Here is a 14,748-nt window from a genome sequence, read left to right on the forward strand (position 1 = left end):
TGCTGCCAGGGCAAATCTTCTCACCTCCGCCTTCAAGGACTCCTTCACCCTTTATCTATTCCCCACCGTCCCTGGTCCCATATCTCGTTGGACTTTATTACTGGCCTTCCTCCGTCCCATGGTAATACTACTATCCTAGTCATCATCGACAGGTTTTCTAAGGCGGCCAGGTTCGTCCCCTTGACTAAGTTACCTTCTGCTAAGGAAACGGCTGAGTTGGTGATAAACCATGTGTCCGAGTCTTCGGCATTCTTCAAGATATGGTTTCCGACAGAGGTCCCCAGTTCGCCTCAAGGTTTGGAAAGGCCTTCTGCCAACTCATAGGGGCCACTGCCAGTCTATCTTCAGGGTACCACCCGGAGTCCAACGGCCAAACTGAGAGGATGAATCAAGAGCTGGAAACCACCCTCAGATGTATGGTCTCCAACAACCCGTCCACATGGTCGTCCTTCATTGTCTGGGCCGAGTACGCGCACAACACCTTGCGCTCCTCCTCCACTGGTATGTCCCCGCACGAGTGTCAGTTTGGCTATGCCCCTCCATTGTTCCCGGACCAGGAGGCAGAAGTCAGAGTGCCTTCAGCCTTGAGGTTCATCAGACGCTGTCGGCTTACGTGGAAGAAGACCCGTCTTAATCTTCTACGTTCTTCACAGCGGTACCAACAACAAGCCAACAGATGTCGCCGTCCCGGGCCTACCCTGCGCCTCGGCCAGAGAGTCTGGCTCTCAACTAAGAACTTACCGCTACGGGTGGAGTCTCGCAAGCTGTCCCAGAAATACATTGGTCCCTTTAAGGTTGCCAGGAGAGTGAATCCCGTTACTTATCACCTGCACTTACCCAGATCCCGTAATATTAATCCCACAATTCACATTTCTTTATTAAAACCTGTTGTTTTTTCTCCCCTTATCCCGGCAGGCAGACCTCCCCCTCCGCCCCGTGTCATCGGAGGCCCAGTCGGCTTATACCGTCCATCGGATACTGGATTCCCGCCGGGTGCAGCGGTCCTGGCAGTTTCTGGTGGACTGGGAAGGCTATGGTCCTGAGGAGCGCTCCTGGGTTCCTGCCAAAGACATAGTCTCTAGTACTGCTGTGTCTGCCTCATCTTCTGGGTTCTGCTGACTATTAGTGGCTCAGTTTACTAAGTGACTGTTTCTCACACCGGAGACCCGAGTTCGTAACCAGGTCCTGACAGAAACACAGAGCCAACAAAATGAACCCAGAGGCAGCCAGTACCCAGGACCTTTTTTCCATGCTGTCCCACCACGAGGGGACTGTCCAACGCCAAGAAGCTGCTCTGGTTCAGCAAGAGGCCTTAATGGCTAGACATTCTCAACTTCTGTCGGAGATGCTGACTTCCATAAAGCAGATATCTGATCGACTTTCCCCGGCAACCGCTCCTGCCCCATTACATCAGATTCAAGTGCCCGTGGCAGTTAACCCCCTGGCTGAACCTCGTCTGCAGCCTCTCCAACGGTTCTCAGGTGATCCGAGTGCTTGTAAGGGGTTTTTCACCCAACGTTCTCTCTCCTTCGAGCTGCAACCCTCGTCGTTTCCCACCGACCGGTCCAAGATTGTATATATCATCACCCTGCTTTCAGAAAAAGCCCTAGCCTGGGCTACTGCTGTGTGGGATGCCCAAAGTCCCTGCTGTGCCAGCTACTCTACCTTTGCTGAAGAATTCAAGCGAGTGTTTCAAGGTCCTACCAGCGGCCCTGACTCAGCCAAACAGCTCCTGACTCTCCGCCAAGGTCGGCGCAACGTGACGGACTATGCCATCCAGTTCCGCACGGTGGCAGCAGCGAGTAGCTGGAACGACGAGGCGCTCACAGTGTGCTTTTTGAAGGGTCTTTCCGACACCATCCAAGATGAACTGGCCACTCGGGAACCACCGGACAACCTCGAGTCCCTGATCAAGTTGGCCTCGCGCATAGACCAGCGTCTGAGAGAGAGAACTCAACCGTAGACCTCTCACCCTAGCTCCTATCGGTCACAGCTCCGAGTCTCCACCTTTATCCTCGCTGGCTCCACCGGAACCCATGCAGATTGGACGCATCTCCCAGGCTGAGAGAGACCGCCGGATGAGGGAGCGATGCTGTCTATATTGTGGCAAACCCGGGCCATTTCCGCCCCATGTGTCCCGGGCTCCAGGGAAACGTACTGTCCCGTGCAGGCCTGGGAGGACTGTAACGGGAAACATAACCTCCTCCCATCCATCCAACTCCCGCCTGCTCATTCATTCCAATCACCCTTTCCTGGGACAACCACAAGCTTCCCCTTCAAGCCTTGGTAGACTCTTGAGCCGCAGGTAACTTCATGGATGGTGTCTGGGCGAAGGAGAATGGTGTTCCCTCTGAACCTCTAAGTGACCTCATGAGGGTTACTACGTTGGATGGAAGTCCTTTGGGATCTGGATTAGTGGCTCAGTTTACCAAGTGACTGTTTCTCACACCGGAGACCCGAGTTCGTAACCGGGTCCTGACAACTATGGTATCGTTCTCCTGGCTTCTGCTAAACCCAGATTCATCTGTCAACTGCCAGATGGCAAAGGGTGATTCATCATGCCAGAGAACGCATTTCCACTGCTCCAGAGTCCAACAGCAGCAAGCGTTACACAACTCCAGCTGACGCTTGGCATTGCGCATAGTGATCTTAGGTTTGTGTGCGGCTGCTCGGCCATGGAAACCCATTTCATGAAGCTCCCGACGAATAGTTCTTGTGCTGACGTTGCTTCCAGAGGACAGACAATTTTTACGCGCAACTCGCTTCAGCACTCGGTAGTCCCATTCTGTGAGCTTGTGTGGCCTATCACTTCGTGGGTGAACCGTTGTTGCTCCTGGATGTTTCTACTTCACAATAACAGCACTTACAGTTGACTAGGGCAGATCTAGCAGGGCAGAAATTGACAAACTGACTTGTTGGAAAGGTGGCATCCTATGACGGTGCCACGTTGAAAGTCACTGAGCTCTTCAGTAAGGCCATTCTACTGCCACTGTTTGTCTATGGAGATTGCATGGTTGTGTGCTTGAATTGTATACACCTGTCAGCAACGGGTGTGGCTGAAATAGCCGAATCCACTAATTTGAAGGGATGTCCACATACCTTTGCATATTACAGTGGAAGTAAAAAACAAACATATCCCAGACATTGCAAGTAAAACTTTCCTCAATAAAGCTGCTATAAATAAAAATCTGTTCTCATTGTGCATTATCGTGACAGCTTCAAATAAATTACAGATAATTGTCAGTCTAATTGGAGATGAGCGCTCAAAGATAACACTCGCGTGCGTTATTTAGTTGCAAGTGAATATTCTTACCCCAATAAATGGCACAAACTTCTGACAGGAGTCCTCGTCAGGGCTGAGGGAGAGAGAATGGATAACAAATAGTAATGTTAGTATTGGATCCAGGATCAACACACCCTGTTTTGGATGTGGTGGTGTGATGGGTCTGAAGGAAGAATGAGTTTGTGTGTGTGGCTAAGGGTTGTCCAATCGGAATCGATGAGACATGGCGGCTCCCAAGTGGTTCTGGAAAACCCGGAACATTTTGGGAATGAAGGTCATGCAGTGATGGGAATGCCAGAGAACGCTCCTTACAACCGACCCCTAAACGGGTGCGTTGTAAGCCTGCCGTGACGTGAGCAGTGGAGGAGGGGTGGAGTGAGTGAGGTGGCTAAAATTGTTGGTAACATTGAATGTGAACCTAATATACAGGGTGAGTTCTGCAATGCCGCTGGTTTTGGTTTCTCAGTACTTGAGGTTACTGAGAATCAGACGAAAATTAACATGGGCAAAAATATACAGAACTACGGCACTCAAGGACCAGCGCCGTGCACATCCATTATACATTGTGGGGCAAATCCTAACTTCCATTTAGGTATATTTTCACTTAGTCATTCATTGATGACAATGGGAGAATAAGCTAAAAGTTGACTTAAGTGGAAGTTAGGATTCACCCCTGTATTTGTAAAGGGTTGCTTAATAGACTGAGGGTTAAAGTACTGTTAGCAATTTCATATGTTCGGTCCCAGTCAAATACTTCTGCGTGACGTTGGTAGTGCTGCCTTCGTTTTACCAAAGCTATCCTTGCCTATTTCTCACAAATCCCCCAAAATTTGCTCAAAAAGATGGATATGGCTGGTGCAAAACCAAAATAACCTGCAAAATGAGGCCAGAGAAGGTGCATTTTTGGAGAGCATGGTGAAAAGAGCTGTGAGAAAAACATGTTAGGATAGCAAAGAGGCAGGGCAAACAGAGCATGACAAGTTCATCTCCCTCGCGACACACACTCGAGAGTAGCATTGAGAGTTTTCCAGAGTTTTTAGAGATGGAAAAGGCATTGACTAAAATATTGAGTATACACATCTGAGACTTTGCACCCTTGCTTTTCAAAGAGAAAGAAGACAAGTAGGTACAAACATAGCACATTGAGCAAACTCAGTGGTGCACAGTAGTTTCCACTGCCTATCTGACCAGAATATTATCTAGGACAGGGCTCTCCAACCCTGTTCCTGGAGAGCTACGATCCTGTAGGTTTTCACTCTAACTCTTAGCTAGTGCACCTGATTCTAAAAATGAGGTGTTTGATGAATCAGTTTAGTTATAATTGGTGTTGGAGCAAAAACAGTCCAGGAACATTGTTGTAGAGCCCTGATCTAGGATAATCTTCAAGTGCGTCTCAATATTATAACGCCCTTTTCATGTTGTGACAATGCTCAGTGGACTCTGTCCCTGTCACCAAGGGGAGACCGGGATTAGCCAATCAAAAGTCACCCTTCGTGCCTATAATACAGTGCACTGCGCCTTTTATACGCCTAGTAATTGTTAAGGTGACCTTTAAATGTTTACGTGCTCATCCTCCCTGGTGGATATAAAGTGTGTGTGTATGTCATTACACTCTTAAATGCCAGAATTGTTTCTGAGGTGGGTCAACAGTGACATCTGAGCAGAGTTTTGAAAATAACGGTCACTAAAAATAAAAACACGCAGGTGTGTGTATCGTCTGTGTGTGTGTGAGAGAGTGTCACGTGGCTGGTATTCTCTACCGCCGCACTATCCACTCTTTCTTCCTCCCTCTCTCCCATCTCTTCAAACCACCTAATTAGATCTCCACTGTCATCTCTCCTTCTTTACACTCATCCTCCTCCTCATTTTTTATCTTGTTTCATCCCCTCTTTCTTGATCTCCCCCACATCTCTTTCTCTCTCTGAGGTAATAGGAAAGAACACATCAATGTCAACCTTTCTCTCTTAGATCTCATTGCGTCAAGTTTGCCCTACCATTCCCAACTTTAAAGACCAAAGTACGTGGGAGACCTTAAAGGTAGAGTCAGCAATGTGACATCATCAAACACAGCGGGGCGACTTCCTGATTACAGATTTCAACGATAACAGGGTTTCAATCCACTAAGACGGTCACTATTGGCTCTTCCCAATCTGTACGTTTGGCACTCCTTTAAGGCATGCCGACATCGGAAAGATCCAATAATGGCAGCCTTGGCAGATTTGACTTTTGTTGTTGACTTCTGTAAGCAGGAAGTCACCCTGCAGTGTATAGTATGATGATGTCATATTGCTGACTGTATCTTATCCAAAATCCACATATCCAAACCAAATCCAAACCAGAAGCCAACCAAGCCAGACAAACAAACAAGTGGTTAAGACAGTAAGACATGCAAAAATTCAAATCAATACGGGGGTAGTCGATGCAGACCAGATATGAAGTTAAGACGAACAGCGAGTTATGTGTGGGTGGGTTAGGCATTAGACAACAAGGGGTCACAGGTTATATTGGTGGACAAAATGCAACACAGCAGGGGGGCGGGGTCAAACGAAAGGCTGCGGCCAGGTACCTGATGTAAAAATCAAAATATAAGCTTCTCTTCCTTGAATGCAAATGAAAGAAAAAGGTAGAAAAACTCAGTGTGGTAAAATGGTACACGTCGTTGTTGTTCTTCATGAGTTCATGACTTCTGTATGAGTCAACTGTCGCAAAATATGTGCTGTCAAAGTGTAGTCGACATGTTGATATTCTGTTGGTGCTAATTTGAATAAGCAAATGTTGTCGATGTCATTGAATGTGGTTGAAATTAGCAATACTGGTTGCTTTATCCAAAAATAAATAAATGAGAATGTAGCCACTAAATGTAATAATCTGAAGTGTAGAGGGAGCACTTGCTATACAATAGATAATCCAAATATAGTTTAATAGCATAATAGAATACCAAACTTTCTACATACATAATATCTACATTTTACCAGACATTTCATAAACACACACATATGCACACGCGTGCATTGGCACACACACACCCTTAAATATCCCCCATTCATGCTGCACTCACATGCATGCACACGTTTGCTTTCTTACACACACACACACACACACACCTTACCTTTTCTGTTTGTAGGTGAGCATGGCCTCAGAGATGGGACACTGGTGTGAAACACTGGCCCCAGCCAGGTACTGAGAAACGCGGCCTGCCACATCAATGTTGTCTTGGGAAACCCAAAGTGGAGGGCACAACCTATCATGTTTTTGTTTTTACACCCTTTTTAAATCCCATGTATTACTATTTTTATTATTTTATTTTTAATGTATTGTATTATCATTCAACACCTACAGTAATGCAACAGTAGAAGCATCATAATATACGAATATTGTGTGTATGTGAGCATATTACACTTAAAGAAGTATTCGGTAAAACTTCCTGCTATGAATACCCTGTACATAAATAATAACTTACATATTTTGTAATCATGTTTTTAATAAATAAATACAATATTCTAATTATAACAAGGATGTGCTAAGGACTATTCAATGCTGGTCTGACCAACCGGAATCTACGCTTCAAGATTGTATTGATCACGCAGACTGGGATATGCAGTCTACCCGGAACGGGTAGCTTCCGGGAATAATATTGACAAATATACTGAAACAGTAACTGCCTTTATCAGGAAGTTTATAGGAGATGTTGTACCCACTGTGACTATTAAAATCTACCCTAGCCAGAAACCGTGGATTGATGGCAGCATTCGTGCAAAACTAAAAGCGCGAACCACCGCATTTAAACATGGAAAGGTGTCTGGGAATATGGAAGAATACAAACTGAGTAGTCATTTCCTCCGCATGGAAATCAAAACGTCAGTGTAGAGACAAAGTGGAGTCACAATTCAATGGCTCAGACACAAGACATACAGTTGGTATTTGAGTATTTGATACACTGCCGATTTTGCAGGTTTTCCTACTTACAAAGCATGTAGAGGTCTGTAATTTTTATCATAGGTACACTTCAACTGTGAGAGACGGAATCTAAAACAAAAATCCAGAATATCACATTGTATGATTTTTAAGTAATTAATTTGCATTTTATTGCATGACAAGTATTTGATACATCAGAAAAGCAGAACTTAATATTTGGTACAGAAACCTTTGTTTGCAATTACAGAGATCATACGTTTCCTGTAGTTCTTGACCAGGTTTGCACACACTGCAGCAGGGATTTTGGCCCACTCCTCCATACAGACCTTCTCCAGATCCTTCAGGTTTCGGGGCTGTCGCTGGGCAATACGGAATTTCAGCTCCCTCCAAAGATTTTCTATTGGGTTCAGGTCTGGAGACTGGCTAGGCCACTCCAGGACCTTGAAATGCTTCTTACAGAGCCACTCCTTAGTTGCCCTGGCTGTGTGTTTTGGGTTGTTGTCATGCTGGAAGACCCAGCCACGACCCATCTTCAATGCTCTTACTGAGGGAAGGAGGTTGTTGGCCAAGATCTCACGATACATGGCCCCATCCATCCTCCCCTCAATACGGTGCAGTCGTCCTGTCCCCTTTGCAGAAAAGCATCCCCAAAGAATGATGTTTCCACCTCCATGCTTCACGGTTGGGATGGTTTTCTGGGGGTTGTACTCATCCTTCTTCTTCCTCCAAAAATGGCGAGTGGAATTTAGACCAAAAAGCTCTATTTCTGTCTCATCAGACCACATGACCTTCTCCCATTCCTCCTCTGGATCATCCAGATGGCCATTGGCAAACTTCAGACGGGCCTGGACATGCGCTGGCTTGAGCAGGGGGACCTTGCGTGCGCTGCAGGATTTTAATCCATGACGGCGTAGTGTGTTACTAATGGTTTTCTTTGAGACTGTGGTCACTGTGGGTCATTGACCAGGTCCTACCGTGTAGTTCTGGGCTGATCCCTCACCTTTCTTATGATCATTGATTCCCCACGAGGTGAGATATTGCATGGAGCCCCAGACCGAGGGTGATTGACCGTCATCTTGAACTTCTTCCATTTCCTAATAATTGCGCCAACAGTTGTTGCCTTCTCACCAAGCTGCTTGCCTATTGTCCTGTAGCCCATCTCAGCCTTGTGCTGGTCTACAATTTTATCCCTGATGTCCTTACACAGCTCTCTGGTCTTGGCCATTGTGGAGAGGTTGGAGTCTGTTTGATTGAGTATATGGACAGGTGTCTTTTATACAGGTAACAAGTTCAAACAGGTGCAGTTAATACAGGTAATGAGTGGAGAACAGGAGGGCTTCTTAAAGAAAAACTAACAGGTCTGTGAGAGCCGGAATTCTTACTGGTTGGTAGGTGATCAAATACTTATGTCATGCAATAAAATGCAAATGAATTACTTAAAAATCATACAATGTGATTTTCTGGATTTTTGTTTTAGATTCCGTCTCTCACAGTTGAAGTGTACCTATGATATAAAATTACAGACCTCTACATGCTTTGTAAGTAGGAAATCCTGCAAAATTGTCAGTGTATCAAATACACTGTATGTGGCAGTGTCTACAGACAATCACAGACTACAAAAGGAAAACTTGCCACGTCGTAGACGCCGATGTCTTGCTTCCGGACAAGCTAAAACCAATGAGGAGATGGGAGAGGCCGGATTTGCAGTGCGTTGACGCGAGTGGTGTGGTCAGTACGTAACACAGTGCCACCGACGCGGCCCGCTATGGGCTCGCCTTCTCAATGGCCGACGTGAGTAAGACATTTAAACGTGTTAACCCTCGCAAGGCTTCCGGCCCAGATGGCATCCCTAGCTGCGTCCTCAGAGCATGCGCAGACCAGCTGGCGGGTGTGTTTACCGAAATATTCAATCTATGCCCGTTCCAGTCTGCTGTGTCCACATGCTTTGAGATGGCCACCATTGTTCCTGTACCCAAGAATGCAAAGATAACTGAACTAAATGACTATCACTCCATAGCACTCACTTCTGTCATCATGAAGTGCTTTGAGAGGCAGGTCAAGGTTCATATCACCTCCATCTTACCTGTCAACATAGACCCACTTCAATTTGCTTACCGCCCCAATATGTCCACAGACGATGCAATCGCCATCACACTGCACACTGCCCTATCCCATCTGGACAAGAGGAATACCTATGTAAGAATGCTGTTCATTGCCTCAGCATTTAACACCATAGTACCCTTCAAGCTTCAAGCATGAGGCCCTGGGTCTGAACCCCGCATTGTGCAATTGGGCCCTGGACTTCCTGAAGAGCCGCCCCCAGGTAGTGAAGGTAGGAAACAACACCACTTCGCTGATCCTCAACACTGGGGCCCCCACAAGAGTGCGTACTCAGACCCCTCCTGTACTCCCTGTTCACCCATGACTGCGTGGCCAAGCATGCCTCCAACTCAACCATCAAGTTTGCAGACGACACAACAGTAGTAGGCTTGATTACCAACAACGATGAGACAGGTGAGGGCTCTGGGAGTGTGGTTCCAGGAAAATAACCTCTCACTCAATGTCAACAAAACAAAGGAGATGATCGTGGGCTTCAGGATACAGCAGAGGGAGCATCCCCCCATCCACATCGACGGAACAGCAGTAGAGAAGGTGGAAAGTTTTATGTTCCTCGGTGTACACATCCCTGACAAACTGAAACGGTCCACCCACACAGACAGTGTGGTGAAGAAGGCGCAACAGCGTCTCTATAACCTCAGGAGGCTGAAGAAATGTGGCTTGTCACCTAAAACCCTCACAAACTTTTACAGATGCACAATTGAGAGCATCCTGTCAGGCTGTATCACCGGCTGGTACGGCAACTGCACCGCCCACAATCGCAGAACTCTCCAGAGGGTGGTGGGTCTGCACAGCGCATCACCGGAGGCAAACTACCTTCCCTCCAGGACACCTACAGCACCCAATGTCACAGGAATGCCAAAAAGATAATCAAGGACAACAACCACCCGAGCCACTGCCTGTTAATCCCGCTACCATCCAGAAGGCGAGGTCAGTATAGGTGCAACAAAGCTGGAACAGAGAGACTGAAAAATTGCTTCTATCTCAAGGCCATCAGACTGTTAAATAGCCATCACTAGCACAGAGATGCAGCTGCCAAAATACACAGACTTGAAATCATTGGTTACTTTAATAAATGGAACACTAGTCACTTTAATAATGTCACTTTTAATAATGTTTACATATCTTGCCTTACTCATCTCATGTGTATATACTGTATTCTATACTATTCTACTGTATGCTCTGACATTGCTCATCCATATATTTATATATTCTTAATTCCATTCCTTACTCGTGTGTATTGGGTACATGTTGTGAAATTGTTAGATATGAATTGTTACTGCTGCACTGTCGGAACTAGAAGCACAAGCATTTCGCTAAACCCGCAATAACATCTGCTAAACACGTGTATGTGACCAATAACATTTGATTTGATGTGACGGATAATGCACCATAATGCTGTAGATAGATGTTCCTAAACATCTATAACTGTATTTATGAAGCATTATGAGCAGAGCCCTATCATACATGGCATTGTGGCTCATAGTAAGCGTGAGCTGCTCCAGTTCTCTGCTGTACCTGATGTTGGGGCCTCGAGTCTGCCAAACAAGTCCCTCCAGCCGGCGTCCATGAAGATGTTGTTGAACTTGCTGTCGAACGAAGACATGTGTTTGGCCAGAGGATGAGTGCCTGCAGAGGGAGGAGCAGACTGATTAGAAGGCCACAGGAAAACAAAACTGAGTCCAACTTTTCTAGTCTGTATGTTGTTAGCCTGCTATGATACCCAGGGTTGTATATGAGATCTGTTCCTGTAACTAGTGTTTTGCGTGCAGTTTTCCGTTTGACGTCAATGTATGATTTATGGGAGCCTTGAGTTATGTGTGCAGAATTGTAAATAGGCCATTATTTTCTATTGTTTGTGGACTTTTCCAATGCATGAATGAGAGTTTAAATGTATCCCCTAAATCTACTGAATTGAAATGGAATTGACGACTAACCCGAACCTGGACTCCATGGTGATCGGCTGAATTGCTGCTTACCGACAGGGATGACCAGGAAGCGGATATAGCTGAGCCAATCAGGCGTCTTGTTGGCCAGCTGCTCCACGAAGCACCTGAGGATGGTGCTGAGGTAACTCTGGTCTCCGGCCACTGCCACTTTGATGGTGGGGGGTGTCTGGGCATTGCAGTTACAGCTAGTCAGAGAAGTGGGGGGGAAAACATTGAGAAACAGTAACTTGTTTCCACTTTATAACATTATTACCCCTTTATTCTGAGCTGTAATGGAAAGTGCTACCAAAACGTTACACAGATAAAAAATTATACGGGCCTAATCATGACCATCATAAGATCCACTCGCCTTGGTGACCACTGAATTAAAATCCACATTTAAAAGTCTACAAGAAACATTTACATTTTTACAATGAAGCCAAGTTAAAGTGAAATCTATTTGCTTCTCTGAACTACAACCATTGAATTCGAAAGAGAACATGTTCTGCAAAGGAAGTGAGTTCTTACAATCTCTGGATCCTGGTGACGATGGTGTTGAAGGCTGCATGGACATCCGCACCAGAGATGGTGCACACGATAGGCTGGCTGTGCTCATGGAGAATCTCAGATAGATACTGCAGGGAGGGAGCGAGAGACAGAGGGCAGAGAGAGAGACAGAGAGAGACAGAGAGAGAGAGAGACAGAGAGAGAGAGGTGAGATGGGGCTTGGGATAAACTGAGCTTGTCAACCAGAAGCCGACTCAAAAGACCTCAGGTCTGTGCGTGAGTGTACATCCACGCACGTCTGTGTTTGTGAGCGCACATGCTCCAGAGTTGCATTATGTTTACATAAGAAATGGATTCCCCCTGATTGCTAAGCCTATCTCCAGCTAGGCTTAGAGATATGAATGTCTAAAAATACCTGGTCTGGCGCATGTTCCTAAAAGGAGTATGTTTGTTGAGTGCACAGCTGATGCAAATGCTACTGATAGAATGAGTAGCATAAAGACGGTAATTACATAGTATTTATACAATACCGTAATTACGATTTTGTATCTTTACAATTTGTTAATTGAAAATAAAGTGGATACCAACTGTTTTGAATTATTTTATATGCCCAGATAGTACCCTTGTCTTTACCACATAACTAGGCACACAGACCCCCACACACAGAAGTAGCCTACCTGGCCCTGCCAGTCTGTGGTGTTGATGAGGATGATGCTCTCTGGGAGCTGCTCGTCAGAGATAAGGATCTGGTTCAGCTGGTCGTACACTGACTTCCTGGGGACCTGGCGGAGGAAGAGGCAGAAGTCAAAGAGATGGTCTATCTGTATACACATATGTTGATCTTGTACACACACACACACACACACACACACACACGCACACACACACGCACAAACTAGCTTACTTTACTATTGAGCACACACTCACACACACCTGGACAGCGATCCTGGATTCCGGGGATGTCTCGCTGTCAATGCTGCTAGTCCTGTCACTCTGGGCCTTGGAGTTCTGCCGGTCCTTCATGGACGTGCTCCTAGGACGCCTCTGCAGCTTGTTCTCTGTTTTACTGTGGACCACAAACAGGCACGGACCCAATGAAGCACTGAGCCACAACTGAGCCAGGTTGAGCCACTGCTGAGAAATCTTAATAAATAAAAAACCTCCATAAATTCTAAGTAGTAGATATGCCTACAGCAGAACTCCTCAGACAATCCTGGCCATCTAATCATCCCCCGTGACTCTCCCCAGCAAAAGCTTTTCAAGCTTTTGTTCTGTGAGCACAAAATGTCTGTCACGCATTATCAATGTGGTTGCTGTAAGCCAGCTACACATTCATGGTTGAGTTAAATTATCCTTGCACAATAGAGAAATGTACAAAGACACATGTGCAATGTCTGTACTAGGCAGATTGCTTATTCAATGGATCTGACTTTGGTTCATCAGATGAGTAGAGCGTCGGTGGAAGTGGTGCTAAGGGACGTCCTACTGCTGATTAGTTTGTTTATAGATAGGCGTAGCGGGGGAAATCACTGTATGGCGCTGAACAACCAGAGGTAGACCTGATCTCTCCCTCTCTTTCTCATTCCGTCTCTCCCCCTCTCGCTCTTCCTCCCCCTCTCTCATACCATCAATTTTATTTAGGGCATGTGTCTTATCCAACTCAGGCCCTGGAAAGCTACTGGGTTTGCAGGCATTTTTCCAGCCCAGCACTAACACACCAGTTTCAAATAATGAACTAGTCATGATCAATCTGGATCACAGTTAGTGGTATCAGGTGCATTAGTGCTGGGTTGGAATAAAGCGTGCACACCCATCCTTGTTTAGTCAGAGTGTAATGGTTAATAAGCAGCACTTTGTGTGTGACTGTGTGTGTGCGTGCGTGACTGCAAACATGCGTGAATGCATAAATGTCATACATGCAAGTGAGCAGCTACCTGGGCGACATGAGTGTCTGGGACTCGGTCTTGCAGAGTTTGGCCACTGGGCCGGGCAGTTTGTCCGTGCTCAGGTCCCAGCTGGTAGGGGTGGGGTTGGGGTTAGCCTCACCTGGCCCTGTGCCAGCCCTAGTCTCCTCATCCTCCGCGTCCTGGACATAATGGGAGAAATATAGTTCAAAATATATACAGGAATGTAGAGTACATACTAGGGTATTTCACCCATGCATTGGATTTCCATCCGCTGCACAGTGTTCTCTCCCTAGAGATGAATTAACACTTTACTTAACAGTCCTTTTCCAGTTGGTATTGTCAGTGGGAATTCACTGACACCAGAGACACAAGTCATGAAGGTTCACCCTGTGCGAGTTGAGAACACCTGTTTTACAGGTAAACTCAATTATCTGCATCCCATACGGCATAGTGCACTACTTTTGACCGGATCCCTACAGGCCCAAAATGAGTACACTACATAGGGAATATGGTGCCATTTTGGGGTGCAGTCATTGAGATCATTGTTTCCTCAATGGGATCATTCCCAAGAGGTAGCAACCAAAACCAATACGTAACAGACGATGAAATGCACATAGTACATAGAAAAAAGCTATTTCTGTGCAGGGTACCCATTGTCGATGCATTTCAATGTGTTGTCATGGTGACCGTGAAAACATAACATAACGCCTGGCAGATGTCCGTGAACACATTCACATGAAGCTCAGTGTGTGCATGTAAGTATCATGTGTCCGTGTGTGAATGTGTGTGCATGTAAGTATCATGTGCATGTAAGTATCATGTGTCAGTGTGTGGATGTGTATGCATGTAAGTATCATGCATCAGTGCATGGATGTGTGTGCATGTAAGCATCATGTGTCAGTGTGTGCATGTGTGTGCATGTAAGTATCGTGTGTCTGTGTGTGGATGTGTGTGCATGTAAGTATCATGTGTCAGTGTGTGCATGTAAGTATCATGTGTCAGTGTGTGCATGTAAGTATCATGTATCAGTGTGTGGATGTGTATGCATGTAAGTATCATGTGTCAGTGCATGGATGTGTGTGCATGTAAG

General features: G+C 46.0%; 1 protein-coding gene across 2 annotated transcripts in view; it reads right to left on the reverse strand.

Moving 5' to 3' along the window:
• Nucleotides 1–14,748, reverse strand: part of LOC109890104 (phosphofurin acidic cluster sorting protein 2) — a 92,869-nt gene that overhangs the window by 13,411 nt on the left and 64,710 nt on the right. The window contains exons 12-20 of one of the 2 annotated variants that reach the window (XM_020482058.2): nt 13,686–13,837; nt 12,685–12,817; nt 12,429–12,533; nt 11,773–11,879; nt 11,296–11,450; nt 10,835–10,945; nt 6,393–6,495; nt 5,850–5,882; nt 3,314–3,356 (exon numbers count right to left, since the gene is read on the reverse strand). In XM_020482058.2, coding sequence (XP_020337647.1) covers nt 3,314–3,356; nt 5,850–5,882; nt 6,393–6,495; nt 10,835–10,945; nt 11,296–11,450; nt 11,773–11,879; nt 12,429–12,533; nt 12,685–12,817; nt 13,686–13,837 — 942 coding nt within the window. The remainder of the gene's footprint in view (nt 1–3,313; nt 3,357–5,849; nt 5,883–6,392; nt 6,496–10,834; nt 10,946–11,295; nt 11,451–11,772; nt 11,880–12,428; nt 12,534–12,684; nt 12,818–13,685; nt 13,838–14,748) is intronic. The other variant, XM_020482063.2, reaches the window with a different exon arrangement.

The sequence above is a fragment of the Oncorhynchus kisutch genome, linkage group LG1 (genome assembly GCF_002021735.2).
Source record: "Oncorhynchus kisutch isolate 150728-3 linkage group LG1, Okis_V2, whole genome shotgun sequence".
NCBI lineage: Eukaryota > Metazoa > Chordata > Actinopteri > Salmoniformes > Salmonidae > Oncorhynchus > Oncorhynchus kisutch.